General features: G+C 40.8%; 1 protein-coding gene across 2 annotated transcripts; it reads right to left on the reverse strand.

The window, feature by feature from the left end:
• Nucleotides 1–14,687, reverse strand: LOC109624820 (transmembrane protein 255B). 2 transcript variants are annotated; one of them, XM_020079736.2, is made up of 9 exons: nucleotides 14,373–14,687; nucleotides 12,511–12,653; nucleotides 12,312–12,374; nucleotides 5,027–5,116; nucleotides 3,866–3,946; nucleotides 2,829–2,914; nucleotides 2,381–2,540; nucleotides 1,804–1,950; nucleotides 1–1,378 (listed from the first exon to the last, which is right to left on the reverse strand). In XM_020079736.2, exons 1-9 carry the CDS (start codon nucleotides 14,431–14,433, stop codon nucleotides 1,148–1,150), a joined length of 1,062 nt encoding a protein of 353 aa, XP_019935295.1. In that variant the 5' UTR covers nucleotides 14,434–14,687; the 3' UTR covers nucleotides 1–1,147. The 2 variants fall into 2 exon arrangements, with proteins under 2 accessions (XP_019935295.1, XP_069381478.1); XM_069525377.1 differs by having other exon boundaries at nucleotides 1,001–1,378; nucleotides 1,804–1,947; nucleotides 14,373–14,583.
• Nucleotides 14,688–14,838: the final 151 nt, after the last annotated feature.

A 14,838-nucleotide genomic window follows, 5' to 3' on the forward strand; every position in this document is an offset into this window, starting at 1 on the left:
TGTGGTAGGTGGATTTTATTACGTTCAGACAGAGCCAGACATGCCATTCACCCATTTTTAGACTTAATGCTAACCTAGGTTAACTGGAGGCTGGCATGTAACTTCTTAAACAAACGAGAAGTGTGACTGCAGTGGCCCAGAAGTGTCAAACAGGATGTAAAAACTGCACTGGCAATGGAAGTGAATCTGCCGTGTACATGTTGCCATGGCAACTGATCAACATCTATCGTCACTCATTTTGTGTTGTGGCTTTTACATTCGTGTTGTGACTTTCACATTTGTTTTGGGACTTTTACATTTGTGTTGTGGCTTTTGCATTCTGATCGACACTTATGGGCGACCATATCAATCATATTTCAGCAGCTAAACAAATTTCTTCCAAAAAACAATAAAGCCCCTACTCCTCATGTATTTTCATAAATCATGGATTTCTCACAGGTGCCTTTTTAATACATAATGTATCTCATAACAACAGCTACAGCAACCCAACCCACAGCCATGAACGTGCATCATCAATAATTAACTTTAAAGTGCACATTAAATGATTCACACAAACATAAGTAACATCATTTACTCTCCAGTTCACATTATAAGAAAGCCCTTTTAATTACCTTACCATAGATAGTAGAGTGAGACAATACACACATACACATGTGGAACAGAAACAACTGTCAGATCCCAGTTTTAATCTTTTTATGTAATAAGTGAGAATCTGAAGACCAGCTCTAGGGTTAAAGGACATGATTTAGACAGACTATGTTAACCTTTGAACAGAGTGAGGGTGGCCATCTTAATGCTACGCTAAGCTAAGATAAACAGCAGCTGGCTCATTTTTACCTATAGATGTGAGTGGTATCAGTTTTCTAGATCTAAATTTCATCATGGAAGCAGAAGCGTGTTTCCAGAACCGTTTCTCTCAATGAATGCACATGAAATATATATATATAAATAATGTCTATATATTCACACTATGTAGCTAGAAATCTGTCAATTCAGTTCACGTCCACCCGACACATGAAACAGCTTTTAAATCAGAAGTTGTGAAGCTCACTGGTGTGTTTTCCTTCTATAAGGTCACCTATGAAATGTCTGAAATATGCTACACTCTGACTGATCAGATCAGATCACAACATGCTTGTCTGAGGGATCAGCAGGCGTAAGGAGGAGGTTTCTCAAAGGAGCCGAAGGAGGATCCGTAGAGGACGGGAGCGTTGGGAGTCAGCATGAAGCCGCCTGGTTCCTGGGTGGCTCCCTGAGGCTGCGGTTGGGTGGAGGCCTGAGAGGGTGGCTGGTTCTCCTCAGACGGGCAGGAGGTGGAGGAGAGGCCTCCGTCTGGGATCATCTGGGGCGTAGCAGGTGCCTGGTAGTTGCTGTTATGCTGCAGGAGACGAGAGGAGACAGGGAGTGATGAGTTGTTGTGGTGTGTGAACATAGAGCTGAAGAAACCTGACATTATTTCACACATCATCATTTGAGATGTGGGTTTGTGTAGTAATCAAAGTTTTTAAACAACGATTTATTCAAGAACCACTCAACACCATTTATAGTTGAGGTCATGCCACCAATTCATAAAGCATCAATGAGGAATTCCTGTTTTCAACAAGCTCCTGGATGATCGCCGTCATGAAAAATGATTCAATGCGAAACCAGACCAGTAGAAGAGTCTTCAAATTAAAGTTGCACAGGTTCATGCACTGTTCGGCTTTGAGTTGCATTCAAGTTTTAATATGTATACCAGTGCTTTTCCTACAGTGTAATACGTTTTCTATGCATAGTTCCTGTTGTTTTGCTCCTGGCTAGTACCTGCATGCTCATTGGATAGTTGGGGTAGGCAGGCAGAGTCTGTCCTGAAGGACAGAATCCAGCGTAGGTGAGCATGTGCTGGGTCGGGTTGTACAGGATGTGGGGTGGCGGTGCAGGGCTGGGAGCCATTTGAGGAGTCGGCTTCTGCTGCAGGAAACACATTTGTTTTTGTTGTTAAAGAGTTTTCACAAGTAAATAACAAAACACACACACCATTCTATGTTGTAATGAAGTTTTCAGATTCATGACAGAGAAACTCTCATTTTTTAAAACTTTAGTTGTTAGTAAATTTAAAAAAGTTTCTAAACTTCAGAAAGGGAAGCTTTGAATCAAGCTCTAATGAGAGATGTTGTTCAAATAATATATTGTAATGGTTCACATCCTGGAGTTTGGTTTACACACAGGAAAGAAACAGACAGTTGCTCGGTGTCAGATACTGTGTGTGACCTGTAGGTAAAAAGAAAGTTAACTCTTCGTAAGTGTTGAGTAAAAAAAACTTCGACAGCCATATTTTACTCAGGATGCAGCGGACCTTTAATCTCAATTTTGTTTTTGTTGGTGACTTTTCTGGACTCACCATGTCCTTGTACGCTCCGAGGATGGCGGCAGCGATGATGCCCAGGAACAGGCCGATCACGTTGAGCACCACTGAGGCCCACAGCAGACGGTACAGGTGGATCACGTCCCAGCAGCCACTGACACCAGTGAACTCGAAGTACTGTGTGTGGTACTCTGTGCTGGAGGGGGGATGAGGATGGGTTTCATTTAATGAAAATATTATTACTCATTACATGATTTCTCTGACATTCATCATCTACCAATAGCAGGATTTTAAATGTACATATTGTAGATTGCTAATTATTCCTGAAGACTTTAATATTCTCACAATAATATAATTAACTTAAAAAGATACTTTAAAAAGAATGTACATTGTGTCAGATCAGTCAATATTCCTGATTCCATAAATTTCGGTGCAGAAATGTGATCACATGAGTAAATAGCAGAGGGTCAGGTGCGTTGCTCACCTCTCACAGTTGTACAGGTAGCAGCAGTAGCAGGTGTTGCTCCTCAGTTTGAGTTTGCAGGCTTTGTCAAATGAGCGACACGTCACCTGCAGAGTAAAGATTCTCTTTAACATTTTCTCACGACAGCAGAGAAGCAGGAGCTAAACAAACAGTTTGGACAGAGATGCATGAACTGAAGTTTAAAGTCTGGTTGTCATAGCCAGAACTTCTGTTCGCCTGTAAACCGATGACGCTTGGTTGGTGCGTTTGTTAAAATTCTGTCGTAACATCATCTGACCACTAGATGTCGATAAACCATCAGTTTATTAGTATGTTTTTTGGGCCAAAACCCAAGAACAAAGTGAAGGAAACATAACCTGGGCATGGATGACATACCAGTCTTGCTCAAATTTGTGAAGAGGTCCTCTGCTGTTCATCTTTTTTGTTTCAGTCTTCTCCTGCCAAGTGTCCCGAGACTGGTCGCATCATTTCATTCATTATTTGTGATGAAATACCTGCATTCATAGTCTGTTCATCTGTAAATGCAATTTCTCCTGCACATGTTGCACTCATGCAGCCGATCAGTCACCAAAACACCAGTGTCCACAGATCGTTCCCTTGTGCAGCATCAAAAGCCCTCATCGATCTTTTGTTCAACACGGGTTGTGTAAACAATGTTGTGTGAGGCTTCACTGCACCTTTTTGGTTTTTGCTCGTGTGGCTCTTTACTTTGGCTCCTAACCACTGACGTTTGTGTACCCTCTCCCATCTTTATGAGATCTGGTTAATGACTTATTCAGGCAGTTATGTGAACCCATGTTGGATTAGACACAACAGAGTCCAAATTGAAGAAGCTGTGACGTTCACAGGTTCTTTAACAATGTGTAATAACTTTTGTTGCCTTGAATTTGTACTTTTGGGCCTGTATTTTCAATACCCATGTCTAGTTTCTTTTTTAAAGCATTTTAAATATGATCATTGTGCCCTGATGCATTAGTTTTGAATGGTTAAACATTTTTGCACAGGCTTTTCTTGTTTATCGTAGGAGTGAGAATCACCTCTGTGTAGTAGCTGTCGTAGGCGTAGCCCGATCCACTGGTGTAGAAGTCGCACATGTCCTCCTGCAGGGGTCTCGTGTCCTGCGTGTGTGAGAGAGCAGAGAGAGTTTTGTTCAATTCATGAACCAGAATTACAGTTTAGAGAAGCTGATGTACAAGTTTATGAGACGACTTCGGTCTTGATTTTCATACACGTCTTGTAATAAAACATCTAAATCAAAAATCTTGTCAAATGGAGGTCCAAGGGCTGATTTGTGTGAGTTCAGGGATCATTAAAGAGCAGAAGATTGAGAACCACTGATTTAAAGGGTTCACTAATGTGAAGTTTCATGTGTGTGTATTGGAGCCCTGTGTCCATTCTCCCTCTGTTTCTCTGTCACTGCAGCAGTGAAGGTTTGCTCTCACATACCCCTGCAAATAACCCTCCAGCACTAAACCTCACTTGACTTGACACTGTGTGAAAGGTAATAAAATCATTTTCATCGCCCAGAGCTTGAAGGTGCAATAACTGTGACTTTTACTGTCCCATGAGCAAAAAAAAACCATATCTGCAGGGCTTTGATTGCACTGTTGATCGATATCAGTGAGCGGGTGCCAGGTGCTGAGAGCTCCAGCTTTTTAAACTCTGCTCCTGGTCCATACTCATTAAGAACCTCATTAAAATTCATTGGGCCGATGTGACAAACTGAGGTGTTTGTGTACGTGCATGCGTCCAAACATTTAAGATGTGCAGGAGGGAAGCAGCTTTGACCTTATCTGACCTCGTGACCGCGTTTTCAGTTCCTGAACAAATGCAGGTATTTGTAGACATATAATTTCATACATGTCAATTTAGTCTGGGAGACCAAGATGTGTTGTGCTGTAGAGAATTGTGGGTAAACATTTAATCAGCCCTGTTGTGATGAAGGTTTCCGCAGCTCTTCTGGTGACCCAGCAGCTCTCTGCAGGTCGGCGAGGAGATGAGTCAGTCTGGTTTAACTGGGCTGTCTCCATTCTGCCTGATTACATCTACAGAGTTCCTGATCTGTTGTGTCTGAGCCACGTCTCTGCTGACCTGAGCGTGTCTGATCAAATGTGATGTGTGAGTGTGTCAGGCTAAAAAGATGAATGACTTTGTTTGTACCATAGACTGTGCATAACAAGACGTAAGCTGAAACTTACAATGAATTCTGAAGCGATGATCCCGTCCACAATGGCACAGAAGAAAGACGCGATGACCCCGATACTGATGAAGATGATCGCTGCCACAAGCTAAAAGAGAGGAGGAGGAGGATGAAGAGCATACAGTCTGTGTGAAAAGCATCAGTAGCTATCATCTGCGTAAACAAGCAGAAGAACAATAGAGTTTCATTCTAACCATGCAACACATTCTAGGATCTCTTACATTCTGCAACGGCTGTTGATGCAGAGACGATTCAAACCTTTCAGATGTATTTCAGACAAAAGGTACAACTGCAGCCTTTTTTTTTAGCCAAAACTACACAAGACAAAATTAATTCTTACTCTTAAATTGTACGATTTTTCTTAAAAGTAAACAAAAATGATGAATGATAATGTTTATAGAATCAAATCCCATTGAAAAGCTCCTTTGTGTCCCAATTACACATAATAACATGAAGGGAAGATAGAAGACGATAAAATCTTTGGGAAAAAAATCTGGTACCAGTGAACACTAAAATAAAATTCGATCAATAAACATACAAGTCTGTGGTTTGTTTAAAATCGTCCCAAAAACCCTAATCAAGCAGTTTTACAGTCTATATCTTTTCCAATAACAAAGTGATGCTTTAGTCAATCCAAAACTATTTGTTTAGCCACTATGACATCACGCTCAGTGTTTGATGTATGCGTCTTACTGATTATAAAATCGGTTGAAACTTGTATTATATAAAGGCAAAGTGGTGATTGAAGTTAAAACTCATGGGATTATTATCTCTGCTGGGGTGTGTCCTAGTCTGCGGTGTCTCAACTGCAGAACGATAAAGGAAATGTACAGCCTCCTGCTCTGCCAACACAGAAGTGCTTTGTGGGTAATTTATGGGAAAAGAGGCAATGTACAGGACAGAGGGACGGCCTTTTGTACCAGCAAGGTCAATCTAATTCTCCCAATGTGATACACACACAGACACACACGGGATGAAGACAACACAATCTCACACATTTAGAGTTGAAAAATAATCCCAAGAATCAGATCACTGATTAATAAACACACATCTGAATGATGTGACAAAGGAGGTTCCTCCTATAACATATCTAATGTAAGACATAGGAAGACACACACTCACACACACACACACACACACTTGCCGGAGCAGATGCGTCTGACTGATCACAGATGTCTGATCATAAACTTTATCCCTGAGCATCGTTTCCTGTCTGTTCAACTGCTCCTCCAGGAACAAAAACCTCCTGCACTCAAACATCAGATTAAACACAAACTTTGTTCTTTCAGTTGCTGCATTCATCTCCCTGAAACAGCAGCTGGGACCCGGCACTTTGTCACACAAATTAAGAACTAAAGTAAAAAGGTAGAAAAAGGGTAGTGTGTATTTCTGCCTTCTAAAAGACAGTCTGATTCTGCATTGATATTTGTTACAGCTTTGGTGTAGTACAAAGTAATTTCGCCACCAGAACCATAATCTAATCACTAAACAGTCAGAAATGAACATGCTGTGGATGATTAGCTGGATGTCAGCAGTGTAACAATGAAACTAAATTCAGATTTTCCCTGGTTGAACCCAGGTAGAATTAGCGGGTAAATAATAAATATGAGGAGATCCAAAACAGAGCCCTGGGGAACACCACTAGTAAGAGGAACGAGATCTAAGATTTCAAACCTGAAAAACTCCTTGTGTTCAAGTGGTAGTGTGTTATGTATAAATGCCTTGAGCTGTGTGAGTAAGCACAGCGCAAGGTGAAGTGACACAGATGTGAAAAGGAGGGAGTTGAACTCCCCTCAGTAAGGTGAAGTAGAGTCACACTGAGAAAATGAGTTTTTTCTGACTGGGTTTTATCTGCCACTAGTCCAGACTCTCCACTTCATTAGCGGTTTAAATGACTCTGCTTTTATGGCCAGCAAGTGGGAGATGAGTCCAGCGGCAGAGACAATAGAGCCTGACAACTGCATTACTTCACATTAGCACCGGCTGCCAGCCCATAAAACACCTGAACACACTCTGTCGTCCAAACCACCAAAACCTCCCCTGGTGCAACTGAAGCAGAGAGAAAAACCAAGTAGTGTAAAAGATTAGAGACATTCTCTGCTCCATATATAAATATTAAAAATGCAGCAGCTAACTAAGGCTCTTTTTGTCTTACCCATTATTTCTGGCGTGTTGCACTGTATACTTCCACTCTGCTCAATTTCTGGGAGAAATTTTGTAATAAATTTATACATTTGTGTCACATCGGCAGTGTTTTCTTGTTCTTCTTCAGAAAAAATACAATGCCTCCAACATTTTGACCGATCACCAATCTTTGGGTAGCTCAGGAAACAGAACGGGTCATTCACTGAGAAGAGGGTCGGTGGTTTGATCCCTGGCTGCTCCGGTCCACAAGACAAAGTGTCTTTGGGCAAGATACTGAATCCATTATTGCACCTGTTGGCAGAATTGTTTGCGAGAGAAAAAAACTAGCATTTAGCACTGTAGGAATGTGGCTATATAAAATGCAGTCAATTTAGAGGCAAGAAGAGATGAAAATATCCAAAACGTCGTAAAATAGCTGTATTTTTTTCCTCCCATTCAACATCTCACCATCTCCAGATTGGAACCTCTGTCTATTTGTTAAAACTAAAGCGCCACCTTAATCTGCTCCAACACCGAAACACTGCAGCTGTTATTTGCAGATTTCTTGCACCTGATGAATGTTAGGTCCAATATTCCCTTTCTTCATCATACGTTTAATCTCTATCAACCCCCTGAGTGAAATATCTGGCTCTTTAACTGCTAAATGTTCTTCACCATGTGTATCTGCTGTTTGGATGTGAGCAGGTAGTTTAGTCGGAGGGTTTTCATCTGCTGCTGCTGGAAAAGATGAGGTGAGAGTGAAGCACTGTGAAGATTCAGGTGTTAATCTCACTATCATTGTATTTTACATAGTAATGATATTTTTTCATTGAGTATATAATCTGAATACTTCTTTCAGAGAATTGTGGATAAAAGACAAAGAGGATAAACGTTTTGGAGAAGAGGACTAATCAGCCTTGGTCAAGATACCTAACAGGTTGTGTTAAAGTCGCTGACCGCTGCAAGGTCTTCTTCTCCTGCTCAGTGGTCCGGTGAGCAATCACAACCACATCTGGACACAGCAGTAATAGGAACTGATCGTCCTGTGACCTGTTGGTTAAAATACGACCTTTTGAAGGTTCACTGTTCTGCTCTCTGCGCTGCAAGGTGACCAGAAGGACGACAGTGAGATATACAGGCAGAAAGTAGAGAAGAGGCTGCTGGTGCAGAGAGCTGAAGCATGAAGCTGGTTGTGTGTGATAAAGAAATGTTAGAAGTGAAGCCTGATGGGGTGAAAGTGCAGATTTTCCTTTTTCCCTCTTTCACAGAGAGAATTTCATGCTCCATGATGCTTGTGAATGTTTGAGGATAAATGAAGAGTGCAGATATATGAGCCGTTAAGGTTTTTAATGCTTCATCCAGGAAATGTCGACAGAGCGTGAATGTGTGTTTTACCTGCTACAAGTTACTGATTCATAAAGAGAGCTGGTTTCTCTGCAGTATTAATGACAGGAGCACAATTCCACCGAAGTAATAAATACAGGGACATTGTATTTGAAAAATTGAGGGAAGACCAAGTTTTTATAATATTTTGTTGTTTTCAAATGGGATTATTACAATAATCATGGAAAGATAATGTCTGTGCTTTGTCTGTGTTGTGGATCTCTCTGTCTCTCTCTGTCTCTCTCTCTTTGCTGTGGAGCTTGTGTGAGATGTGTTGCAGGTGTGTTTAGCTCAATGACTGAGTGGAAGATTGACTGTGAGTGTGGGGGTTTGTTTCCAGGGAGCTGATTGGTTCCAGCCTCCACACTCTCAGGTTAAGAGGACGGCTTCCCCCGCCTCCTGCGGTCTCTCCTCTGGTCACCACCAGTTAGAATTGTAACTTGTGAACTGTGTTAAGATCTGTAACTTGATGTGCCAGCCTTGTTTGTTAGGGGTGGGTAGCATTTTTTGTTTGAAGGTTCAGTGTTTAGAGTTGAATGAATTCTTATTTCTTAATGGTGTGTAAATGTCACTTTTAAATATTATGCTGCTTTAAACTCAACAGAAGAAACTGATTAAAGTTTCTGAATTTAGTTTTTCTCCCGTCTGGAGTGAAACAGGTAACTTTTCTGTTTGGCAGCAGTAGATCCACTTGACTCCTCTCATCAAAGCTTGAGGAGCAAGGAGCTGTGAGACGGAGGAAGCAGGAGAAGCTTCAGAGCGCTCAGATATCAGTGTGGCATTGTGGTAAGGCGTGGTTGTTCTTTAATGAGCCACCTGCCAGCTGGTGTTCATGTTACAGCGCTGAGCTGGGAAGAAGACACCTGTGTGACGGCCAACGCTGTGCCACATGTGCCTCATAGGAGACACTGTAGACCGCTGGTGGTGTGGCAGCGATCACGCCATTAAAGTTTAACACACATGGAGCTGAGAGCGATGCCAAACAGGCGGACGTGTACAGCCAAGGCTGGTTCATCAGGCAAAGTGGGGCCTAAAAACCTCTGGTTATATCATCACTGACGGGTCCTGCATCCTCCATCTTTTGGCTCTGGTCTATTGAGGAACTTTTTAAGCTGTTTATACTGAGCTGCTTTGTTTTAAAATTGTGTTTTATCAGTGCAATTCACCCACAGTGATTATTATTCCATCATAGGAGAAATGTAAGGCTGTAATCAACCAGTATTTTCATATTCAATTAACACATCAATTATTTTCTTTCGTAATCGATTGATTGCTCAAAGTATAACAGTTTGGAAAATAAGAAACAAATGCCTTAATACCCTGAAGCCCAAGTTAACATTCAAATTTCATTAAAACTTGTGAACTTACGAACTTTTTAAATTTGAAAACCGTGTTCATCTATTTAAAATAATGCTTTTAATTGTCCTTTGTCAGCTGCATGGACACGGACACATCGTTTTTTTTTGTAGAACAGTACGCTGCGGTGTAAGGTAAGACAAAGTGATCCAACCACGGGCACACAACACCCTGCACGCCACATGAAATATTCACAGCACACACTGATACCCCACACTCACGGAGACAGGGGAACATACACAGAGCTGCTTTTACTTTAAGTGGACGAGCAGAGATGTACTTGGGCAGGTTTTTAGAATATGGGGAAAGTTTTTGTATCAAAGATGTAGAAAAGCACGTGACGTTTAAGCCTCTTAGCTGAAACACACATTCATGGAGGCAGTAAAGGAAAGATACTGTAGTGTGGAGAAGACAAAGAAACAACTTTTCAGAGGTCAGAAGCCTGGATCACCGGTGGAAGGATGTGGTAAAGGTCAGGGAAGACCCCATTAAATGTTGTTGTGGATCTGGATCAGGGGCGGATTCAGGAATTTATTTTCACTTTCTCTTTAACTATGTGAGATCTGACGTTTTTCAACATTTTCATTGATTTCTCTGACAATTATAAATGGATCTTGATGACAAAAACCAGGCATCTGATATTTATGAGTCTGCAATGTGGTGCAGATCCAAATAACGGTCTTGATATCGTGAATTTAAATGTGGTTTCTTAAGGGGACTGTTGGTTTCTCCTATCAGCCAGCTGAGCCGTATGTGGCCCAAAATTGAATGTGTTCCTCTCTGACACATACTGAATCTTTGTTTGAAAGAAATTGTTTGGTTGTTTTTATGTTATCTTACTTACAACAGACGGGTGGGACAGGGATGAAAACAGAACCTCCTTGATGGAGGTAATCAAGACAAATTCAGAGGTGAAAAACTGTGTCACTGGTTTCTTCTTCGAGGAACTTAACACAGTCGGTCTCATGCAGGGTTTGATTCACTGTGAATGCGATACTGACAATACGACTTAAGTTACACAGAGGGACAGTCTCAGTTTCTGGTTCCCACTGGGCCTTGAGTAACATTTGTGTAACTGTCATCCCAGCCTGGTTGAAATCAGCTGATTGGAGATTCTGAGAATAATCAATTTCACAGGTCTTTGGGCCTAAACCTCCAATTGTCTCTACTCTGGAGGCATTGACATGATTATATCTTGGACCTGGTGTTGTAGAGAGAGGTATTAGATCTGTGTCCCTGTCTGAAATAAAGGAGCCTTGTCAGCGACTGACCAATACTAATGTCATTCTCCCCTCTTGTCTTTGAAATCCAGAGCCGATCAGGTTCACTTCCCCCAACCACAGATCCAGTCATGTTACACTGACCTGAGCACAGGGTCCAAGAACACATTACGCTGCCATCGAGTAATCACATTTGCTTCTTGCTCATAACAGCAATTTCCAGTTTAGTGAATTTACAGAGTCTGTAACACGATCCTCTGATTCCTGGTGTATATTTATACGCGTGTCCTGTTTTCCAGGAACAATGTCTCATTTTTAGAAAATGAATCATACTCACACAAGTCACCTTGACAGAGAATAAACACAGGGCTACGACCTGCACCTGACTTTACACAAGTCGAGCTGTCTTAGTAAACAACTGAGGGCAGACTATCAAGATGGCTGCAGTAGAACAAGCTGTGAACACAACAGGTTCACATCATCATCAGAACCTGAGCAACAGTATCGTTCACTTGGATCCGTGCATCGGCCGATTGTTGTGGTCCATGCTTTTCTCTCGGTTTGGTTTTGGTGTCTGCAAGCCGGTGGGAAATAAGTGTAGCTGTCAACTCAACTTTCTTCATCAGTTATAGGTGACATCTTAGTTTGCATTGTCACAGCTCATTAATGAAGGTAGGTTTGTTTCCATTCTCCTGCACAATTTCAAATTTGTGCTCAAAAATCCTGGATTGTCCTCGGCTGAGGTGTTGAAGTTGTTGTATTGATTAAAAACAAAATGCAACCAAAGTGTAATGAAAACAGACTTACTGAATAAATCATGATGTGCATGACGCATGTGACAACGGAAGATATAAAAGAGGCTTCAGACAACGACATCAGATCAGGGGCGTTTTGTTCGCTTTGACTGAGACTCTTTCAGTTCTTAATCTCATTGCATCCTCCTCGTCTGCATTAGTTTCATGACTGGAGAAGGTTTAACCATCTACCAGTGTATCTGCAGTGCTCCAGCAAGTTTGCACACTTACTTTGTCAATTATTCCATCCTATAAATACTTCCATGTCATTTTTCAAGTTGTATGAATGTATGTATCCATGTGATAATACGATGTGTACTGAAGCCTGATATCAAGTTGGAGGTGTCAGGGAAGACCAGAGATATATGTTACCACAGTTTTCCGACAGTCAGAGGAAACGACTCACCATGGGTCTGCGGTTTTCCACCAGGTGGATGCCGACAATTCCCAGAAACGCTCCAAAACTCAGCTGGAGGTTCAGGGAGAAACAAGTAGAAACATTAGGTCTCAGACACCAGGTCATGATCATATTTGCAGGATCAAATGACGCTGAAGTTTCTGCGTCTGGATGTGTGAAGGTGAGACAGGAGGTGATGGTCACTCACAGTGATGCCTGGGTAATATCCAGCGACGGGCACGTTGTTGGTGCGGGTGGCAGAGATGAGACCCACCGTCAGCACCACCAGAGACAGAGCCAGCAGAGACACAGTCACCCACAGAGCCGTCCTCCTCCGACGCAGGTACTGATCTGAGGAGCAAAATGATGGAGATGCTTCGATGAACTTATTTTACTGTCCATCCATTATTATCTTTACTACTGTATCCTTTATTTAAGCATCACAGGGCTGCTGGAGCCAATCCCAGCTTCAGTCTTCAGGTGGGAGGAAGTCGGAGTACACAGAGAAAACCCATGAGAAACTCCAGAAAGACCTCGGACAAACCGGGATTCAAACCTTGTATAATTTCTATTCGATTTTTTTGATAGATGAGCCTTGATGATTCAAAGAAACTATATATATATATATATATATATATATATATATATATATAATATATATGTACTGTAATAAGTATATGTACAAGTAATAAGACAATTGCTTCTAGTGTGTATTTAAGTAGCAGGTTATGGTTGATTGATTCTACCTTGTACTGTTGGTGGTTTTATTTATTGCATCACAAGGCAGAATATTTGTGTACTTATGAGATAGAATTACTAATCAGACATACGCCGGATTTATTACCTGCTAGTTTTCTTCATGTAATTATTATACAATTTAAAAATCATAAATAGTGAGGTATTACTATGGCTGTCAGATTAATTACAGTGGAGTAAAAAGTACAACATTTTCCTCTGCACGTTAGTCGAAGTATAAAATTACTTGAGTAAACCTTCCACCTCTGAGATGAGCTGTGGATGAAGCATTTTAAATATCTATAACAAAAGCTTCTTCACAATATTCCCTTGTATTCATCTAAACCGGCTGTTGAGAATTTAATAAGCCACGTGTGTTTGCTTCGTCAGACTTGTTGCCACCTTTTCCTCACAATGCTCTGATTGAATACTTTTCTCTGACGGTATTTCAACCCATCACAACATAAATAACAAGGTGAACGACGGCTGGATTCCATTTAGCTGCTTCAGTTTCAGGGGCTGAATGTTTTTTGGATGCCGGCTCACTGTGCAACTGTCACGTCTGCTGAACTGAACAGAGCTGCGTCAATATTATCAGTCAACACCTGTGCTTCTCCCAATATAACATGTCAGAAAGTCTGATGAGGAAAAGATTTATTCAATGAAACAAGAAAACAACGAGGCATCGTTCATTAAGGGGTCACAAGCTGTAATTAATGGGTTTACTATCGGTTGATAAATATTCACTCACACTTTATTGGTCAGTTATGAACCATTAATAACAATAATAACATTTTGAGTTGCCAGGTTCAGGAAAATTCATCAGGTAGTAATCTCCCAGGAACCTTTATTAATGTCATATGAACAATACTTATACTTACTATGGTTTACCAACATTTAAATACACACTGTGTAAACTGACATTAGATTTGACATTCAACAAAAGAACATCATAATTTTTTTTAAGTTTGTTGTTATTATTCTGAGTTCTGCAGATCAGCATCCTGTCAAATTCTTTGTATAACTTAATACATTGTTCTACTGTAATATTTAAGTTCTTGTAAATGGTCCATAATGCCCTGCAGCTTTTTAAAAACAGGATAAGTGGTTAAAAGGGCAGAAAGCAAGTCATGCTGCCACAACCTGGCAACCCAAAATGTTTATGATTAATGTCTTATAACTGAATCTATAAAACATTGGTACATTATTTTGATAGATTAATTGATTACAGCTTATAACCCATTTTTAAACAGTGACCCAGGCAACCAAAAATAACATGCATATAGTGCTTAAAGTATTTTCTTGATAAAATTAAACTTTAAATGTATATTTTACCTGCAGGATCCAGTATTTCTGTAGCTGTTTGTTGAGTTGTCTGCTGAGCTTCAGGCTGCATCTCCACTCAGTGTCAATGAATCCGCTTTTAAAATGAAGAACAGATAAAAAAAACCCACCAGGAAGCTGCTGAGTTTATGATGGAGTTCAGTCTTTTATATGTTGATTCAGGGCAGAGTCTTCATCGTCCTCCACAGAGCGAGAAATACGTTTCCTCTTTTTCTTCTTATAACTCAAACATCTTTTGGATGTATATATAAATTCTTCCAGAGCTGCAGCTGATACACACACAGCTTCAACTTTTCTTCTTCTGAGAAAGAGAGAGAGTGAGAGAGAAAGAGAAAGAGAGGGGTGGGGGCAGAGAGAGAGAGAGGCTCCCTGTTTTTTTTCACCTCGGTGGTAAATTCTTATTAAATCATTAATGTCACATAAGTTTTAACGATGCTTGTATTTCAGCTTCAAGTTA

The sequence above is a fragment of the Paralichthys olivaceus genome, chromosome 1 (assembly GCF_024713975.1).
Source record: "Paralichthys olivaceus isolate ysfri-2021 chromosome 1, ASM2471397v2, whole genome shotgun sequence".
In the NCBI taxonomy this organism is placed as follows: Eukaryota; Metazoa; Chordata; class Actinopteri; order Pleuronectiformes; family Paralichthyidae; genus Paralichthys; species Paralichthys olivaceus.

Coding starts and splice junctions, on each gene's coding strand:
- LOC109624820 (XM_020079736.2), bottom strand. CDS start 14,433: ATGCAGCCTGAAGCTCAGCAGACAACTCAACAAACAGCTACAGAAATA. Junction 5,117..12,311: donor TGGAAAACCGCAGACCCATG/GTGAGTCGTTTC, acceptor CCTCTCTTTTAG/CTTGTGGCAGCGATCATCTT. Junction 1,951..2,380: donor TCGGAGCGTACAAGGACATG/GTGAGTCCAGAA, acceptor TGTTTCCTGCAG/CAGAAGCCGACTCCTCAAAT.